Source organism: Sorex fumeus, unplaced genomic scaffold, assembly GCF_029834395.1.
Source record: "Sorex fumeus unplaced genomic scaffold, SorFum_2.1 ptg000047l, whole genome shotgun sequence".
Taxonomy (NCBI): Eukaryota; Metazoa; Chordata; class Mammalia; order Eulipotyphla; family Soricidae; genus Sorex; species Sorex fumeus.
Genome location: NW_026606104.1, coordinates 12,205,204 through 12,222,244, shown reverse-complemented (window position 1 = coordinate 12,222,244; position 17,041 = coordinate 12,205,204). Strand labels below are relative to the sequence as shown.

At 38.6% G+C, this 17,041-nt stretch overlaps 1 protein-coding gene across 1 annotated transcript in view; it reads right to left on the bottom strand.

The window, feature by feature from the left end:
• Positions 1 to 3,265: 3,265 nt before the first annotated feature.
• Positions 3,266 to 17,041, bottom strand: part of GTF2B (general transcription factor IIB) — a 30,353-nt gene continuing 16,577 nt past the window's right edge. Inside the window, exons 3-7 of the mRNA XM_056123218.1 lie at positions 10,286 to 10,419; positions 7,190 to 7,336; positions 6,930 to 7,059; positions 4,930 to 5,211; positions 3,266 to 3,751 (exon numbers count right to left, since the gene is read on the bottom strand). Of these exons, the coding sequence (XP_055979193.1) occupies positions 3,618 to 3,751; positions 4,930 to 5,211; positions 6,930 to 7,059; positions 7,190 to 7,336; positions 10,286 to 10,419 (827 nt within the window). The 3' untranslated portion in view covers positions 3,266 to 3,617. The remainder of the gene's footprint in view (positions 3,752 to 4,929; positions 5,212 to 6,929; positions 7,060 to 7,189; positions 7,337 to 10,285; positions 10,420 to 17,041) is intronic.

Here is a 17,041-nt window from a genome sequence, read left to right as displayed (position 1 = left end):
TCCTGCAAAAGAAAAAGTCAGGACCACTGACAATTGGAAATATTGGCATGGGGCACAGAGGTCTCTTGGCTGGATTAGGACCAGATGGGTAATAGGCTGACCCTCTCAGCTGTTCATCTTGATAATTAAAATAAATCTTGCACCTGTGATACAAAATTAGCTCAGAAACCCAAGCCAGCCACGGGTAAAGTACATTTGTTGCTCTGAACACAAAGGCTTACTATCAAGAGGCATCTAGTTTAAGAAGCATTTAGTGTGGAGAAAGAGCCAAAGAATCATTTCTAGCTATTAACTCCTTGTCACCTGGGCTGATTTAAAAACAATTTAAAGACATGCTAAATTGGGGGCTGGAGCAATAGTACAGCGGGTCAGGCACCTGCCTTACACACATCCAACCTGGGTTCTATCCCCAGCAACCCCCGTAAGTCCCTGGAGCACCACCTGGGGTCATCCCTAGCACAGACCCCGGAATATGCCCTAAGCACAGGTAGGTGGCAAAAACACAAAACCAAGAAAATCTTATGCTGTTTTTCCCCCAAGAAAATACTGGTGCCAGAGGATGACTCGGTGGCAACAGTGTCTCCCTGGCAACGGTGAGGCCCCGAGTTTGATCCCTGTGCCAACTATCCTAAGCAAGGCTCCTGCATCACACAGGGAGTGTGCAATGTATGGTATAGACAGCTGTACAAACAGTAGAACCAAAAGTATGTGACTCTGCTAGCACTGCAATTAAAATGAGCAATGTTGCCAGGTGTGCAAACCCTGGGAAGTGTGCAAGCACCATAACTGAATTGTGCAGCGCCCTGTGAGCACAACCAAGACGTGTAAGCACTAAAGCAGATTGTATGACCCCCCTACTCCCCTGGTCATCACAACAAAAATAAGGGGAATTAAGTTTGGTTTTTTTTTGCGTCACACCCTGCAATGCACAGGGGTTACTCCTGGTTTTGCACTCAGGAATTACTCCTGGCGGTGCTCAGGGGACCGTATGAGATGCCAGGAATCGAACCCGGGTAGGCCACATGCAAGGCAAACGCTCTACCCGCTGTACTATTGCTCCAGTCCTTAAGTTTTCTTAAAAGAAGTCACATACCTAAATATTGTTGCACTGTATTGCACAATTCAGTTAATTTGCTACAATTCTATTTAAATACAACTGATGTTAGTCCTGAGGCAATCATCTATGAAATAAACCTCAATATAATGGTTTAATAGAAAATAATTACACTGAGCTTAATGACTAAGAGACCTGAATTAGTCCCATCTCTACTAAAAGACTTGGGTAAATCTTTGCCTATGTTCTCTGATCAACAAAATGGGGAAGAGTAGGCCAGAAAATTAAAATTCAAATTCCATGAGAAACTAAAAGATATAATCCTGAACTCAAATCCTCGACTCTAAATAGCTGAAATTACCAATGAAGTGTTTTGCAGTAAGTTTTTGTCTTACCATACCTGGACAGAAGGGGTCATGCTGCTGAAGATTTTTAGTTTCAGGATGTTAGCATGCACCAAATAAATCCTTTTCACAGCATGCTTTATATGACTCACTGGTGATTTTAACTTGCTGGAATGCAGACTACATTTGCATCTCTCAAACAGATGGATGCCCATTCTTTTGGTTTTTGTTTTGCTTTTGGGTCACACCTGTGCTCAGGGCTTACTCCTGGCTGGTTCTTCGCTGCAGGATCACCTCTTGCAGGCTGAGGGGACCAAAAGAGGGCCAGGGATTGAATCCCGGTCAGAAACATGCAAGGACAAAAAAAAAAAGGGCGGGAGTGATAGCACAGCGGGTACGGTGTTTGCCTTGCACGCAGCCAACCTGGGTTCATTTCCCAGCATCCCATATGGTCCCCAGAATACCGCCAGGAGTAATTCCTGAGTGCAGAGCTAGGAGTAACCCCTGAGCATTGCCGGGTGTGACCCAAAATGCAAAAGAAAAACAACAACAACAACAACAACAAAAATATGCAAGGCAAGCAACTTACATGCTGTACTATCTCTCTGGCTCCTGGATGCCCGTACTCTGGGAGTTTTCCATGTTTTGAGTGGCAAGTGACAATCAATCATTGCTTTCCAATATATTGTTTTCAAAGTGTTGATTTCTTTTGCTACTAAGACTTGACCTTGATTTAAAAATTTTCTAGGAATTTGTAATTTTTGTGGTGTCATCATTGCAACTAAACACACCTCAAGCCGCTTTTATAAGACAATTAACCATAGGCCTCCACTTACATAAGAGCTTTACAAAAGGCCCTGTTCAGCTGAGCCTCAAATGTGAAGTTCTGCCAACTCTCCTTTTTTGCTAGGTGAAAGTGTTCCAGCAATCAGAGGAAAGATCTCCTTAGTCTCATTAATATACTTGATTCCAAACACACTTATCAAGAGCACCTGGTGAGGGTAGGCAGGAAAGAGGACTGCTACCACTGTAACCTTCCCTTCCCTTTTTGGGGGAGCTGGGACTGGGTAACACCTCCAGTGCTTAGGGCTTACTCCTGACTTTGCACTCTGGAATCACCAAGCACCCAAGGATCCTAAATGGAGTTGAGGAACCATATAAAGCGCTTCAGATTGAACCTGGGTTGACTGCATGCAAAGCAAGCAGCTTACCAGTTAAGACTCTCCAGCCCTCCTTTCCAATAAACACTCCCCCCTATGTCCCCTTCTCTGTAACAGAATTAAACTGATTAAACCACGTTGAGGGTTTAGAAAATACTAGCATCTCGATTTCAGATCTACTCAGCTGGTAAAAGGACAAATAACAATGTGTTGGTCTTCACTTATACTGTCTTTCAGACAAGTGATCTTGTATCAGCATTCCTCAGTGACAGGCAAAACAATTACTAGATCACAACCACCTGAGGGTGGGGAGGAACTCCTGAACATTCTCAAACCCTGTCAATAACGTTTATCCCATGAACATTCCAGTAAGTACTAAGTAACAAACACAGTGGACACAGGTCTACAAAATGAAACATCAGTGTTTGAAAAGTAAAGCATGTTGATCTTCTATTTACCATCATCTCTGCTCCAAAAGCTGAGGAAAACACTTTCTAATCTTTTTCAGTTGTTCAAGTTCCACAGCTTTATTTTATGCCTTTTTCCCCCTCCCTGCGGGATCAAACACATGCAAGTTCTCTACTCCTGAGCCATCCCTGGCTTCGCTTCTTATATAAACCTGGTATCACACATATAACTGTTTGGGTTATTCAAAGGTTCTAAGACTATTAATGTCTGAAAGAAAATAACAGAAAACAACAAAAAACTTGATTAGCTGCAATAATATGCATTTATTTGTAACTATACATTATAAATTATATAAACCATTAACAAAAATTTTATTTTGTAAATGTTTATTCAAGAATTATGTAATTTCAAATATCTTCCAAAATAGTTTCCTAGGTTGCTACAAAAGAAAGCAAATTCAATTCAATAAGAAATTGAAATCATTAAATACGTTTCACTAGTATATACAGAGTGCCAAGCAATTAATTTCTAGCCCTGGAATGTGTACCATGTATTTTGTTTTTCCTTATTAAAGGCTCAATCCAGCACTGGGTATAGGCTATGTACAACAGACAGAGTTCAGTGTTCGTAAGACTTGACAATAGATTCAATTTATAACTGTGGTAGTTTGTCCACAGGGGTATCAAATTTGAAGTCTGTAGGAAACAGATCTGGAGCTCGAGGATAGATTAGTCTGTAGGACTGTCTGATGGTAACATCTGCAACACCAGCAATATCTCCAATTTCTAAAAGGCAAAAAAATTTATATACAATATTATAAAATGCAAAAGTGAAAAAAAATCAATTCTTAAAAATATATTTAATATTAAAATGTAGACAATAGTTAAATTAGAGTTGTTGTATTAGCATTAAAAGATTAATACATGTAAAACACCCAAACTATGATCAGGGTGGAACAGTATAAGAGATTATTTTTATCTATTTCTTTACATTTACCTACAGTTCATGGATTAAGTCTGTAAGAGGAACATACTTAGCTATAACCATAGGACTACTGCTTATGTTTAGAGCTGCTCCTTTCTCTTCAAAATTATCTTTTTGATAAGAGATGTAATCCATGAATACATTGTTGTAAAGAATTCTACTTGAAATCTGTTTGGAAGTTGCTTTGTAAAATTCTCTTAGCTAAGATTTGTTAAGAGGTTCTTGTTAAAACCCAAATGGAATCATATACTGTTCTACCCTTTTCCCCCCCATTTAATACATTAAAAATCAGATAGCTGCATCTTAACAACATAATAGATTTTTTTCACCATTCCACACATATTTAAGCATATCTATTAAAATCACTGATCATTTCTCAAGTCTATTGTAAAATCCCAGGAGTGACTCCACTTTCACTCTTTTAATTTGACTTCCTTTTAAAGTCAGTAAGTGGGGACCAGAACGATAGAACAGCAGGTAAAAAACTTGTCTTGAATGCGAATAACCTGGGTTCCATCCCTAGCATCCCATATGGTCCCACAAGCACTACCAGGATTAATTTCTGAGTGCAGAGCTAGGAATAATCCCCGAGCACTGCTGAGTCTGACCCAAAAGCCAATAGTCAATTAGCATAAAAAACTGCCACTTGATTAACTATTTGATTATTATAAACACTTAGGTGATTTTTAAAAACATAACCTCTAATACAAACTCATTCTGTCACCTTTTCAATCAGTTCAATCATGAATTTTTTTTTTGGTGGGGGTTGGGAGGAGGTACATCCAGCTGTGCTTGGGACTTACTCTTGGCTGTGCTCAAGGATCACTCTTGGAGTTACTCATGGGACCACATGCAGTGCTTGGGACTGAACTGGAGTTTGTCTTGTGAAAAGCTGTGCCTTTAATTCCTGCACTCTATCTCTAGTCCCATAGGCATGATTAATACCTGATGAAGTGTTCTTCTGATGAGGAATTCCTACCTTTCTGGGTCCTCTTCTCAGCTGATGCCTGTGAGGCCATGTAAATAGCTGCTGCTGCCACAGATATGGGGCTCCTTCCAGGAACCAAGTCCAATTCCACAGCTTTACGGGCTATATGTGTGGCTGCCATCTGCACTTGTTTAGGAAGACAAAGATTGGAACAAAATCTGGACATAAAGTCCCCAGTTGTAATCAAATCCACACTGGTTTCTAGAGCTTTCAAAATAAGTTTAAAACATCGGCCAATTTCCTTCTTAGAAATTCGTGAAACAGCACATATTTCTGAAAGAAAAAAAGTTTATATTAATTACAACCATGCCTTAAAGATTAAATTGTAATCCTCTGAAGTGATACTTCCCACAGAACTAATTAAAAAATTTTCAATTAATTTAAATGCTTATATTTTAGTTTTTAAAAAGTTAAATGTAGATATTAATCTTTCAAAATATTAACTTCTCTAAGTTTCTATTCATAAGTTTTTTCAGCTGATCATTATTTCATACTTATATATTAATTTGTTCAAAGAGTTTACCAAATAAATTAAATACTCAAGCTAAAGAATGTGTGAGGAACACTTTTTCTGTGTCAGGAGGACATTTGGATATTTGTAACATCAGTCACTGGCCTCACAATATAGGCAGATGGACTGTGGGCAGTTGAGAAGTAAACGTCTGTCCCATCAGGTATCAGGCCAGGTAGACCACATACTTCAGTAAAATTTCAACAGCCCACAGATCAGAAGTTCCCACCCTGCGTTAATGTTTCTCAAGCTACATGTCATCGTGGTAGATGCAATCCTTACAAATGTATGTCATAGTCAAATAAAAAAATATTTGATCCTGCTAACTAAAAACCTTAATTAGCCGACTGGAGTGATACTACAGCAGGTAGGAATGTGTCTTGCACATGACTGATGCAGGTTCAATCCCCAACACCAGACAAGGTCCCCTGGGCCCTGACAGGAATGATCCCTGAATACTGCCAGGTATGGCTCAAAAAAAAAAAATTTAATTCATTTATCAAATATGTCTTTTTCCTTTGATTTTTGGCCACACTTAGCTGTGTTCAGAACTTAATCCTGGCTCAGCGCTTCAGCGATCATTCCTGTATATGGGGGACTATATATAGGGTGCTGGGGATTGAACCTGGGTAGGCTGCAAAGCAAAGCAAGCACATCTTACTTGCTGTACTGCTGTATATTATTGCTCTGGCCTAACTATCAAATGATTTCGTAATAAATTTAGCAAAAACCTTAGCTACTTCAGTAATAATATGAGAAAATGATATAAGAAATTGTAAAAATTAAATACTAATTAATGAAAGATAATTTTAAACCAAAATGAACTTTGACGAGTAGGTTAAGAATCACAGCAACACTGTAAACAGATTCTCATGTATTTGTGAAACAAAATTAGAACTTAGATGAAAAATTATGTAATAGTTCTATCAAATGGTCTAACTTCAAGAGAAACTGAAAACCAAGACAAACTCAAGACAAAGCTTCATCAACACTTCTAAGGTTTGATTTCTCTCTTTTGGAGACTTAGGCGAAGAGTAAGACTTGGTTTTGCATCAAGTGTACAGACTTAATTAAAGACTATCTCCGGCATAAGTTGCCAGGTTTCAAAACCCACAAACAGAATCAATCACAAAATTAATCAATCAATCAAGCAAAGAATATGGGTTTATTTACATAAAATATGACTTACACTAAAAAACCACAGTCAATCACAAGATACAACTAGCAAAGAACATGGGCTTATTTACATAAAATATGACTACAGAAAGGTGGTTTTTCAGTGTAGTCATATTTTATGTAAAGGACAGTCAGTAACATCACAGAACAAACTTTTGTGAAAGAACAAAAGTAGGCATCTGAAAATAGGGGAATTATGAACATTAAAACTTCACCATAAAGAATCAAAACTACTACTTTAACTCAACATTACTTTAACTCGGCATGGAAAACAATTTTCTTATCTATGCGACTTAAAACCTACCTTTAAATGTTCTAGGAACCCCTTCTTGTCTACAGGCAATATAGAGACAAGCAGAAGCTATGGCATCATTAGCTCTTCCCTTCAGGCTCTTCTGTTCATATACTTGTTTGAATAAATTATTTGTTCGATCCTTCAAAGCAGAGAAACTTAGTTTAATTGACTCTAGGCCATTTAGTTAGTTGCAGTATCAAATTTTTAATGTGTTCATAAATTATGCTTAGTCAATGCCAGAATAGCTAAAAAGAGACACAAGAACTTACAACTATATTCCGAGGAAGGTTGATTCTGTCTGCCATGGTAGTGATTTCCTTGAATGCATTCATCATTGCCCGATCAGAACTACTCATTGTTCTCCGATTCTGGTACTTAGAATTGCCAAATTCATCAAAACTTGCAGCTCCTGTACCCTATGGAAACAAAAAAATAAAAATAAAAAAAGACCCATAAAAAAACCAAACAAACTAAAAAACCCAACACACGCACACATACACACACACACACACACGCACAAACAATGCACATCATATAGTCTGACCTCTAAGTCTACTTCATGCCTTTATGCGTGATCCATATCCACAACAGAAAAAGTACCAAGTGAAGGGAGTTTTAACTTTTTTTTTTTTTAAGATAGGGGTCACACTTTGGTACAGGAGGAGGAGGGGCAGTGGGAGTGTTAGGGGTGGGGTCGTCTGATTCTTACCCTGGCAGCCTGGGCATGAATGTTTGGTGCTCAGAAGTCAACCACCCTGGCTGTGCTGGAGACTGAATTAAGGATTCTGTGCATGCTAGGTATCTGCTCTACCACTTAAGCCATCTCCCTGGCCCCCTTCAAAAAATACTTTAAACGCAAGAACACTACTGGAAAATCTAATTGACCTAATGTTCAAAAAAGGTGTTCAAAAAAGAAAATAAGCAAAACTTCATACTAGAAAATTACTCTCCTAGGCTCAAAGGAAACCCAATGATTAATGAAAAATCATTAGCAGCATTACCCCTAGTATTTTGTAACACTGTACTAAGTAGTCAATATAATTTAGTTATATAATATAATCATGTAACTTGATTATATTAATCATATTAGTATAATTCTATTAAAATTAAGCAAGAGAAACATTATAAAAATATTTTAGGAAGAGTTAAACTCCCAAACTATCTGGAAATCAACTTAAGAAATATATACTAACTCACAAAGAAAATTTAAAAACAATTTCTAAAACATGACCTAAAGAAATGGAAAGGTAAACTGGGGCTAAGAAAATTTTACATAGAGTAACTCATTTTCCCCAAGTTGATTTGCAAATAAATTTAACAAAACTCAGTGAAAATATAACCAAAAATTTGATTTCCTTTATAATTTAACAGTGATCCTAACCTTGATAAAATTGTCACTGTCCTCCCGCTGTTCATCGATTTTCTCGAGCAGGCCCAGTAACGTCTCCATTATGAGACTTTGTTGTTACTGTGTTTGGCATATCGAATACATCACGGGTAGCTTGCCAGGCTTTGCCATGCGGGCGAGATACTCTCGGTAGCTTGCTGGGCAATCCAAGAGGGGCAGAGGAATCGAACTCGGTCAACCATTTTGGCTACGTGCAAGGCAATTGCCCTACCCACTGTGCTATCACTCCAGCCCTGATCAGACTAGTGAAATGATAAAAAAAAAGAACTCTGAGTCAATACCAGATACTAAAGTGAGACATAGCATTTCACTAACTAGACTTGGAACAGAAATATTCCAAAATGATAAATGTAGAATCTTAGAAATTATTTTTGCCATGAAAGCATGAATAACTTTCAACAGTACAGGAGAGACTGATAATAGTTACTTTAACAGTTACCTTAACATGACAGAGAAAGGGTGGGCTGCAGTGGGAACTGAGGGATCAAGTGTGGAGGAATAAGACCATTTTTATGTTTTTGAGTCAAGTGTTTCCTAATTTTTAAAAAAGTTCAATTAGTTGGAATCTTCAGTTTTAAAAGTTCGTAGTTTACTTGCTTTCTCCACAAAGAAAGGCAAATGCAAACGTCATCTACTTAAAAGTATATCTGACTATAATAAACTCCATCCACTCCCTTCCCCCTACCCTTCCCTTCCTGTCAATGTCATGATCAGTGGTTGTGTATACACTTGGATGTAGTCCTGTGATTCTCACAGGTATTTTCAGCTGTGCTTGTTGAGGTCACACTCATTTAGTTGTGGTGCTTGCACACATTCTGGTTGCACTGCTTGCCAGAGGGGAGGGATTTTGTGTCACAATCCATACATAATGCCTGCACACCCTTTTCATAAAAATTGTGGTGCTCAAACACTACCCAGAGTGGCTGAAAATCGTCTGTGGTGCCAGGGATCATAAACAGAATTGCCAGCCTCAAACTGCAGAGCTGACAGGATCCCACTAAGCACGTAGCACTGGGAAATAAATTTACAAGACATCACACTTGCAAACTCATTTCCTGGCACCCTAGTAAACTTTTATTTATTTAGGTTTTTGGGCTACACATAAGCTGTGCTCAGGAATTACTCATGGCAGTGCTTAAAGACCATATACGGTACTGGGGATTAAACCTGGGTCAGCTGCATTCGAGGCAATCACTCTGCTTTGCTGTAATATCTCTTCCATCTGCCCTAATAAACTTTTATATGTAGACTATCCTATGTTTTTCCTCTTGCTAAGAAATATACAGAGCACAGAAAAAGAATGATCTGCTTTTTCATTTTACTTTCTAAAAAATCTTCTACAAAGTAGTTCTTAAAACACACATACTTCTTTGATCAGTCCTTTGGGATATTGCTACAACTACTTACAGTGCATGATAAAAGCATAAAATAGAGCCAGCTTGCCAGAAAATCATGCTGCTATCTTACAGAATAGCAGCGAGCATTTAACACACATGCTATGGTGCAGTTTAAAGACATTTCTACACAAACTTTTAAAATCTCTATAAAATACTTTTATTCTTACTTTACAAGTGAGAAATCTAAACTTTAGTTAATACACAAATTCACCACAAGAAATTAAGCTATAGTGTCTCTAATTATCTTGGGTAGTAGCATGGCACATAAGAAGATATTCAAGAAACATGCCACTATGAACTAATGAAAAATCATACTACCTTCAACTTAATTTTTGTGCAAAAACATGAAAACAGGGGCCTACCTACATTCTAATTTTGTCTGGCTGATTTCTTCCCTTTAAGACTGAAGAAATCTATATGGCAATACTCATTCACAATGATATTACTAGTAAGTTATTCATAGGCCAAGATTCCTCATTAGAGTTGTACGAATACTTTCACAAATTTCCCCAACTCCCAAGTTTGGTGGAATCTGTGCTTGAGCTGAAATGATTTATTACCTTCCCAATCATAGTAGACAAATCTCCATCACTCAGAAGAGGGTTTTGAGAATCTCCAACTCTAGATGGATCCTTCGTTGCCTTATCATTGCTGAAAGTTCTCCACTCAGATCCCACATCAATAACCCGGTCACCTATGAATAAAAGCACAAGTGTAAATTAGGTATCTTGATGCCTCACAGGCATTTTATTCCCAGAAAAATCTCAAAATGGGTCATCTAGTCTTCAGCTGAAGTATCATGCAAATATCTGTCCTGAAACTTTCCTTAATTAGGCCAGTCAAATAATGACCCTTTTTTGGTTTGGGGGCTATACCCAAATATGCTTTACCTAAGCTTGTTTCAGTAACTACTTGATTAAGCAGTATTTTTTGCCTAATAATTTATACAGAAATAAAGTTTTTAGTTTGGGGGGGGGGTCACACCTGGCAATGCTTGGGGGTTACTCCTGGCTTTTCACTCAGGAGTCATTCCAAGCAGTGCTCAGGAGCCCATATGAGATGCTGAGTATTAAAACCAGGTTGGCTGCATGCAAGACAAATGCCCAACCCACTGTACTTATTGCTCTGGACCCTAAAGAAATAAACTTCAAGCCTATGATCAATAGGAAGAAACCAGGTAGGTAAATTTTTATTTAGGCAAAAAAGCAGGGGTGCCTTAGTGAGACAGTACAGTAGGTAAGGTGCTGCATGCCTATACACAATTGACCTGTGTTCAAATCCTCAGGTTCCCATACGGCCTTGCAAGCACCACAGGATTAAATCCTGAGTTCAGCATGGCCCAAAACCAAAAATAAAAAAATCCCAAACAGGAATTGGAGAGATAGTATAGTGGGTAGGGCTTTGGCCTTTCATTAAGCTGATCTGAGTTCAATCCCCAGCATCCCATACAGTACTCCGAGCACCACCAGGAGTAAAACGAACACACAAATAAAAAGAAGCAGAGGGTTAGGTGTGTCATGCCAAGAAACCAAACATTAAAAAATAAAAAAAATATATGATTAGTGGCAAATGACTGATATTAGCTCAACTGCTGACAAAAATTAACTCTGAATATTTGTACATGTGAATTACAATGTCCTTTTAAAATGTTCTCATTCGAGGCTGGAGCAATAACACAGCGGTTAGGGCGTTTGCCTTGCACGCGGCCGACCCGGGTTCGATTCCCAGCATCCCATATGGTCCCGAGTAACACCAGGGGTTATTTCTGAGCACAGAGCCTGGAGTAACCCCTGTGCATCGCTGGGTGTGACCCAAAAAGAAAAAAAAAGTTCTCATTCAATCCTCATGGACCTAGAAAATCAGTTACTACTTCTATTGTCCCTTCAGCAATAATCTTAATCTGCCAAAAACAATACAGCTAGAATAAAAACACACACTGGATTAGAAGGTGGTAACTGCATCCATAAAACAAACTTCTCTCTCAAAGTGTAATGAGGCTGAAAGTAGAAAACAGATCCCATTTATCTTTTCCTATATACCATAAGCAGAGAGTCAAAAGAACAGCAGGAAATCTATTACCTTAAGCAATTGAAAGAAGCCATAGTGGGGCGGGGAAGGTAACCGGACAGGGAACAAGTACAGGCTTTGCATAGGAGAGGCCTGGTTTTTATCCCTGGCAGGCTCAAGGTGGGCATCAAATAATAATCGAACAAAATCTGAATCTATCATACTGACAATATAGTAGTTAAGAGTGCTAATTCTACCATTTGCTACTTGTCCTTGGACAAATAATCTCATTTTTATGCCCCTCCACTTCCTCAGCTTTCAGATTTCTCAATAACTTATTTCAAAGACTACAAAGTACAAGAGCAGTGCATAAAGTGCTTAAAATTTAAAATGAGTGCATGATATTAGTCATGAACAACCATTAAAAAAAAAACTACTGTAGCACTGTCCTCCCGTTGTTCATCGATTTGCTTGAGCAGGCACCAGTAACGTCTCACAACAAATTGTGAGACTTGCTTTGCCATGCAGGTGAGATACTCTTGGTAGCTTGCTGGGCTCTCTACTATTAAAAAATAAATAAAATAAATAAAAATTAAAAAATGGGACAAATAAGGGGAGGAACCATTAAAAACCATTAACCCCTATGAGCAACTGGAGGGTATCTGCTGAGTGAGGTGAGTCAGAGGAAAGGGATACCTGGATTCCTACAGAACAATCTTTCTCACATGTGGGACTTAGAGATACCCAATAAGGAAGCAACAAGTGGCCAAAGGCAACAGATCTGGAGAGTTGATCCACAGAAATGAGCTTATAAGGTAAGTAGAGTTAGAGGACAGGGTTTGAACAGGAAGTGCCTTTAGGAAGTGGGAAGTGAGTACTCAGGTGGCAAGTAAAATACTGGAATGCTATATGCATGAAATCATCATCAATAGAATTTTAAATAAAAGCAGTGTTTAGAATGCTCACACTTTTAAATATCTTGAAATCTAAAGTATTAGCTGAGATGCTTTATTTCACTGCTTCCCCCTGGACTCCATAGTAACTTACCATGTCTGTTTTTTACTGTTTGCTTTGCACAGCCTTTGAAAAGGCAATATGGGGCTGAGGAGATAGCTGTGTGTGCAGGAATTCCACATTGCATCCCTGGCATTGTATGATTCCCTGAGCAAAGAGCCGGGTACAGCCCCCAAGCTCCCCATTAAGACAGACTGTAGGGCTGGAGCGATAGCATAATGGGTAGGGTGTTTGCTTTGCACATGGCCGACCCGGTTTCTATTCCCAGCATCCCAGGAGTAATTCCAGGAGTACTGCCAGGAGCACTGCCAGGAGTAATTCCTGAGTGCAGAGTCAGGAGTAACCCCTGAGTATTGCTGGTTGAGACCCAAAAAGCAAAAACAAAACAAAACAAAAGACAGACTGTCGTTGTAGCCCAACAAAAATTAAATGAAAAAACTCTCCAAATAACTCCAATATTATGCTATCATACTATAAACAGAGATAACTCTGACAAGGAAAAGGTCTGATAATTAGCAAACATGCAAACACACACCTTATATATTAAGTGCCTTAACATGCCAACATTATCAGTTCCTTTCTTAACTACACACGTATTTTTGTAAAATTAACACCAGAGTCTATACACAAAAATTTATAAGAGCCAAAATAGTTGTACTAGAATATAATAGCACCAATTCTTTTTTCCTTCATTCATCTACCTCATATTTTAATCATTTCACATCCAAAATAGAAAGCACCTTATTTATATAGTACAAACTACATTTCTCAATCGTGTATTAGTATTGTATTTCAAAGTTTTAACTAAGACAATTTCACCATATTCCAGAGCAAACAAATTATTGCTCTATTTTTCTTTTTAGGGCTTTTGGGCTGTGTTCCTGGCTTACTACTGATGCTAGGCTCAGGGACCATACCTGCTGGGACTGGGGAACCATATGGGGTGAAGGCACTGAAGCCAGGTCCACTGCATGCAAGGCAAGTGCCTTACGCACTGTACTATTGCTGTCCCCAACTTTTCTATTCTTTCAAATTGGGAACTGCCAGAATTAACTGCCAGAATTAACGCCTAACAGTTTAAAAATGGTGCAGCCTTTGCACCTGCCTTTTAACTTGACAATCCAGTTTTTTAAGTACTTACCTATAAAAAATCTTATGGCAATGTTATACATATAAAAGCTGGATACAACCTCAAACATCCATCAACATGAAAATGTTTATAATGGAATAACTCTCAGCAAACTATTCAAGCATGCAAATAGCATAAATAGAATTATAAAACCATTTTTACTTTTAGGCCAACATCCAGCAGCTCCAGGTGGCGGGGGTGTTATTCCTGACTAATGGAAGAGTTGAACGTGTGCTTGTTCCAGACCACACAATGATAGTTGAACATGTGCAATTAGTTCACTGAGCTATCTTTTCAGCCTTAAAAACTACCATTTGGGGACTGGAGGGATAGCACAGCGGGGAGGGTGTTTGTCTTATACATGACCAACTTGGGTTCAATCTCTGGAATCCCAAATGGTCACCCAAGCACCACCAGGAGTGATTCCTGAGCACAGTGCCAGGAGTGACCCCTGAGCATTGCTGGGTGTGGTCCAAAAACGAAAAAAAAAAAAAAGAAAAAGGAGAAAAAAATTACAAAAACAAACAAAACCACAAAAAACCTGCCACTTTGAGCCCCAAAAAGATAAGCATAGGGGCCAGAGCAATAGTGAAGTGAAGAGTGACGAGCCAGGAGTAACACCTGAGCATCGCTGGGTGTGACCCAAAAAGCAAAAAAAAAGTCAAGCATAAAAAAAAATACAATGATTTCAGTTATAAGAAATTTAAAAAGAAAAATAATCTACTAGGACAGAAATCAGTACAGTAATTATTGGTTGTGTGTGAGTACAGAACAGGTGACTGAAAAGAGAAATAAGGAGACTTGTGAAGGAGAAATAGAATCCTAATTAGTGTGTTGATTACATCTATGCAATGTCAAAATTCAAAATGTGCATTTTGATCCGAACGGTTTATTGTATGTAATTATACCTTAATAAATTAAAATGCAAAATTTACCCCCATGGAAACACTGGATTCTGAACTGCTAATTTTTCTGTATCACTGTCCTCCTGTTCACCGATTTGCTCGAACGGGCACCAGTAACGTCTCCATTGTGAGACTTGTTGTTACTGTTTTTGGCATATCTAATACTCTGTGGAGAGTGTGCCAGGCTCCGCTGTGCGGACGGGTACTCTCTCTCTCTCTCTCGGTAGCTTGCAGGGCTCTCTGACAGGAAGAATCAAACCCGGGTCGGCCACATGCAAGGCAAACATCCTACCCGCTGTGTAAACAAAATAATTTTTCTCAGTCTTGGATGAGAAAATACATTCTCATCATCTTTCAGACCAAGTATATGTATGTCACAGTTAACACTAGATTTAACTTTCTTTCCTGTTAAAAACCTCATTTCCTAACTAGTAACTGCTATGGCATTTTACATGCTTATTTCAGTCACATTCAGTACTTTTAATTTTTGATGTGACTATTCTAGATAATCCCATCTAGTGGAATGATGAGATTATGAAAGTTCTAATCAAGAACCTTTCAGGGTTTAACTCCCATTTCTATCTAAGGTACTTGTAGCAAATTCCAACACAATACCTTTAAAACAAATATTTCCTATACATCAACATTATGCACAAAAGCAATACATGAACTAAAATACAGTCTTCTATGAAAGCATCCTCATTTTCTTATATTGGAATAACTGTTATTAAATGTCACTGTAACCTTTGTAAGGGGGTGTTTCTTACATACACTGTCTACATAATTAAAGCTAAGTACAGGGCTGGAGCTGCGGCACTTGACCTGCACACACTCTGACTAATGTTCAATCACCAGCACCATACAAGATCCCACAAGCACCATCTAGAGTAACACATGAGCAGAGCCAGAACACTCTCAGCACCGCAGGGTATGGCATAGAAACAAACAAAAAATGCTAACACAAATGTTTATGTGGGTTTTATTCTCTGATAACTTATACATCAGGATGGTTGTGTAATAGTTTCAGAGGGTCAATCATTTAAAACAACCTGTTCCTTGGTCAGAGATACTACAGGGGTTATGTGCATGCTTTGCATGTGGCCCTGTTGGGGTTTACTCCCAAGCATCACATGGTCTCTTGGACAGTTACAGCCCTGCAGATGCCCTATACTCATCCCATATCACCAGGTGTGGCCCAAGGTCCCTGAGCAGCACTGCGCCCTCGACCCCCGTATGAAACACTCACTGACCTGATTAATGTAGAATCACAAGAGGGGCAACTTCTGAAACTCTCAGCACTTGGGAAATATACCCCAACAGAAAAAAAAAACCTAAACAAACAAAAAACAACCCAGTCTGCTCTTACAAGACATTTATAGGCTGTCATTCTTACTTAAGGGGATGTAATCCTTAACTCTTGAGACTCCCAGACACCATGGCAGGGGGGAGAATATGATGCATTATATACTGATTTAATGCTTTCTAACATATTGTGCAGTCCATTGCTATATTTCTAAGGATAGAGAACTTTACCATGCAGTTCGAAGGAGAACAAAACCGGCGAATGGTCAATAGTGCCATCATACACAGCAATTCACATGTAAAATTTACATTGGGAGAAGGGGTGGATTTACATAGAAATTCATAAGAAAAGAATATTCTTGACACCTCCCTTTTTGTGCTTATAAAAAACCTAGGAACTGGTTAGTTTTATTGTATTTTGGCACTGTAGCATTGTAATCCCGTTGTTCATCAATTTGCTCGGGCAGGCACCAGTAATGTCTCCATTGTGAGACTTGTTGTTACTGTTTTTGGCATATCGAATAGGTCACAGGGAGCTTGCCAGGCTCTCTGAGAGGGATGGAGGAATCAAACCTGGGTCAGCCGCGTGCAAGGCAAACGCCCTTTTGCAATGACAGAAAAATAATCTTTTCAGTTCCTTCAAAATAACACTTTTACTGGTTGGTTACTTCAAGTCTTTATTAATAAGATTTTCTTTAAATGGCATAAACTCCCCATAGTATGTAGTTCTCTTCATTTACAATTCTGTAAGTTTTCTGCTACAAATGTAAAATTTTCTTCTATTTACCTTCCGTATCATATCACATTCACTGGATCTTCAAGCAGTACCAAGACTTTTTGTCTTTACTACTTTACCATTCACTTTATATTCTGCTTTACTGATTCAATTTTCTAGAAAGTTAATCTACTAACCACCACCTAAAACAGTTTTACAGTGTTTGTCTCCCTGGGATATCTCT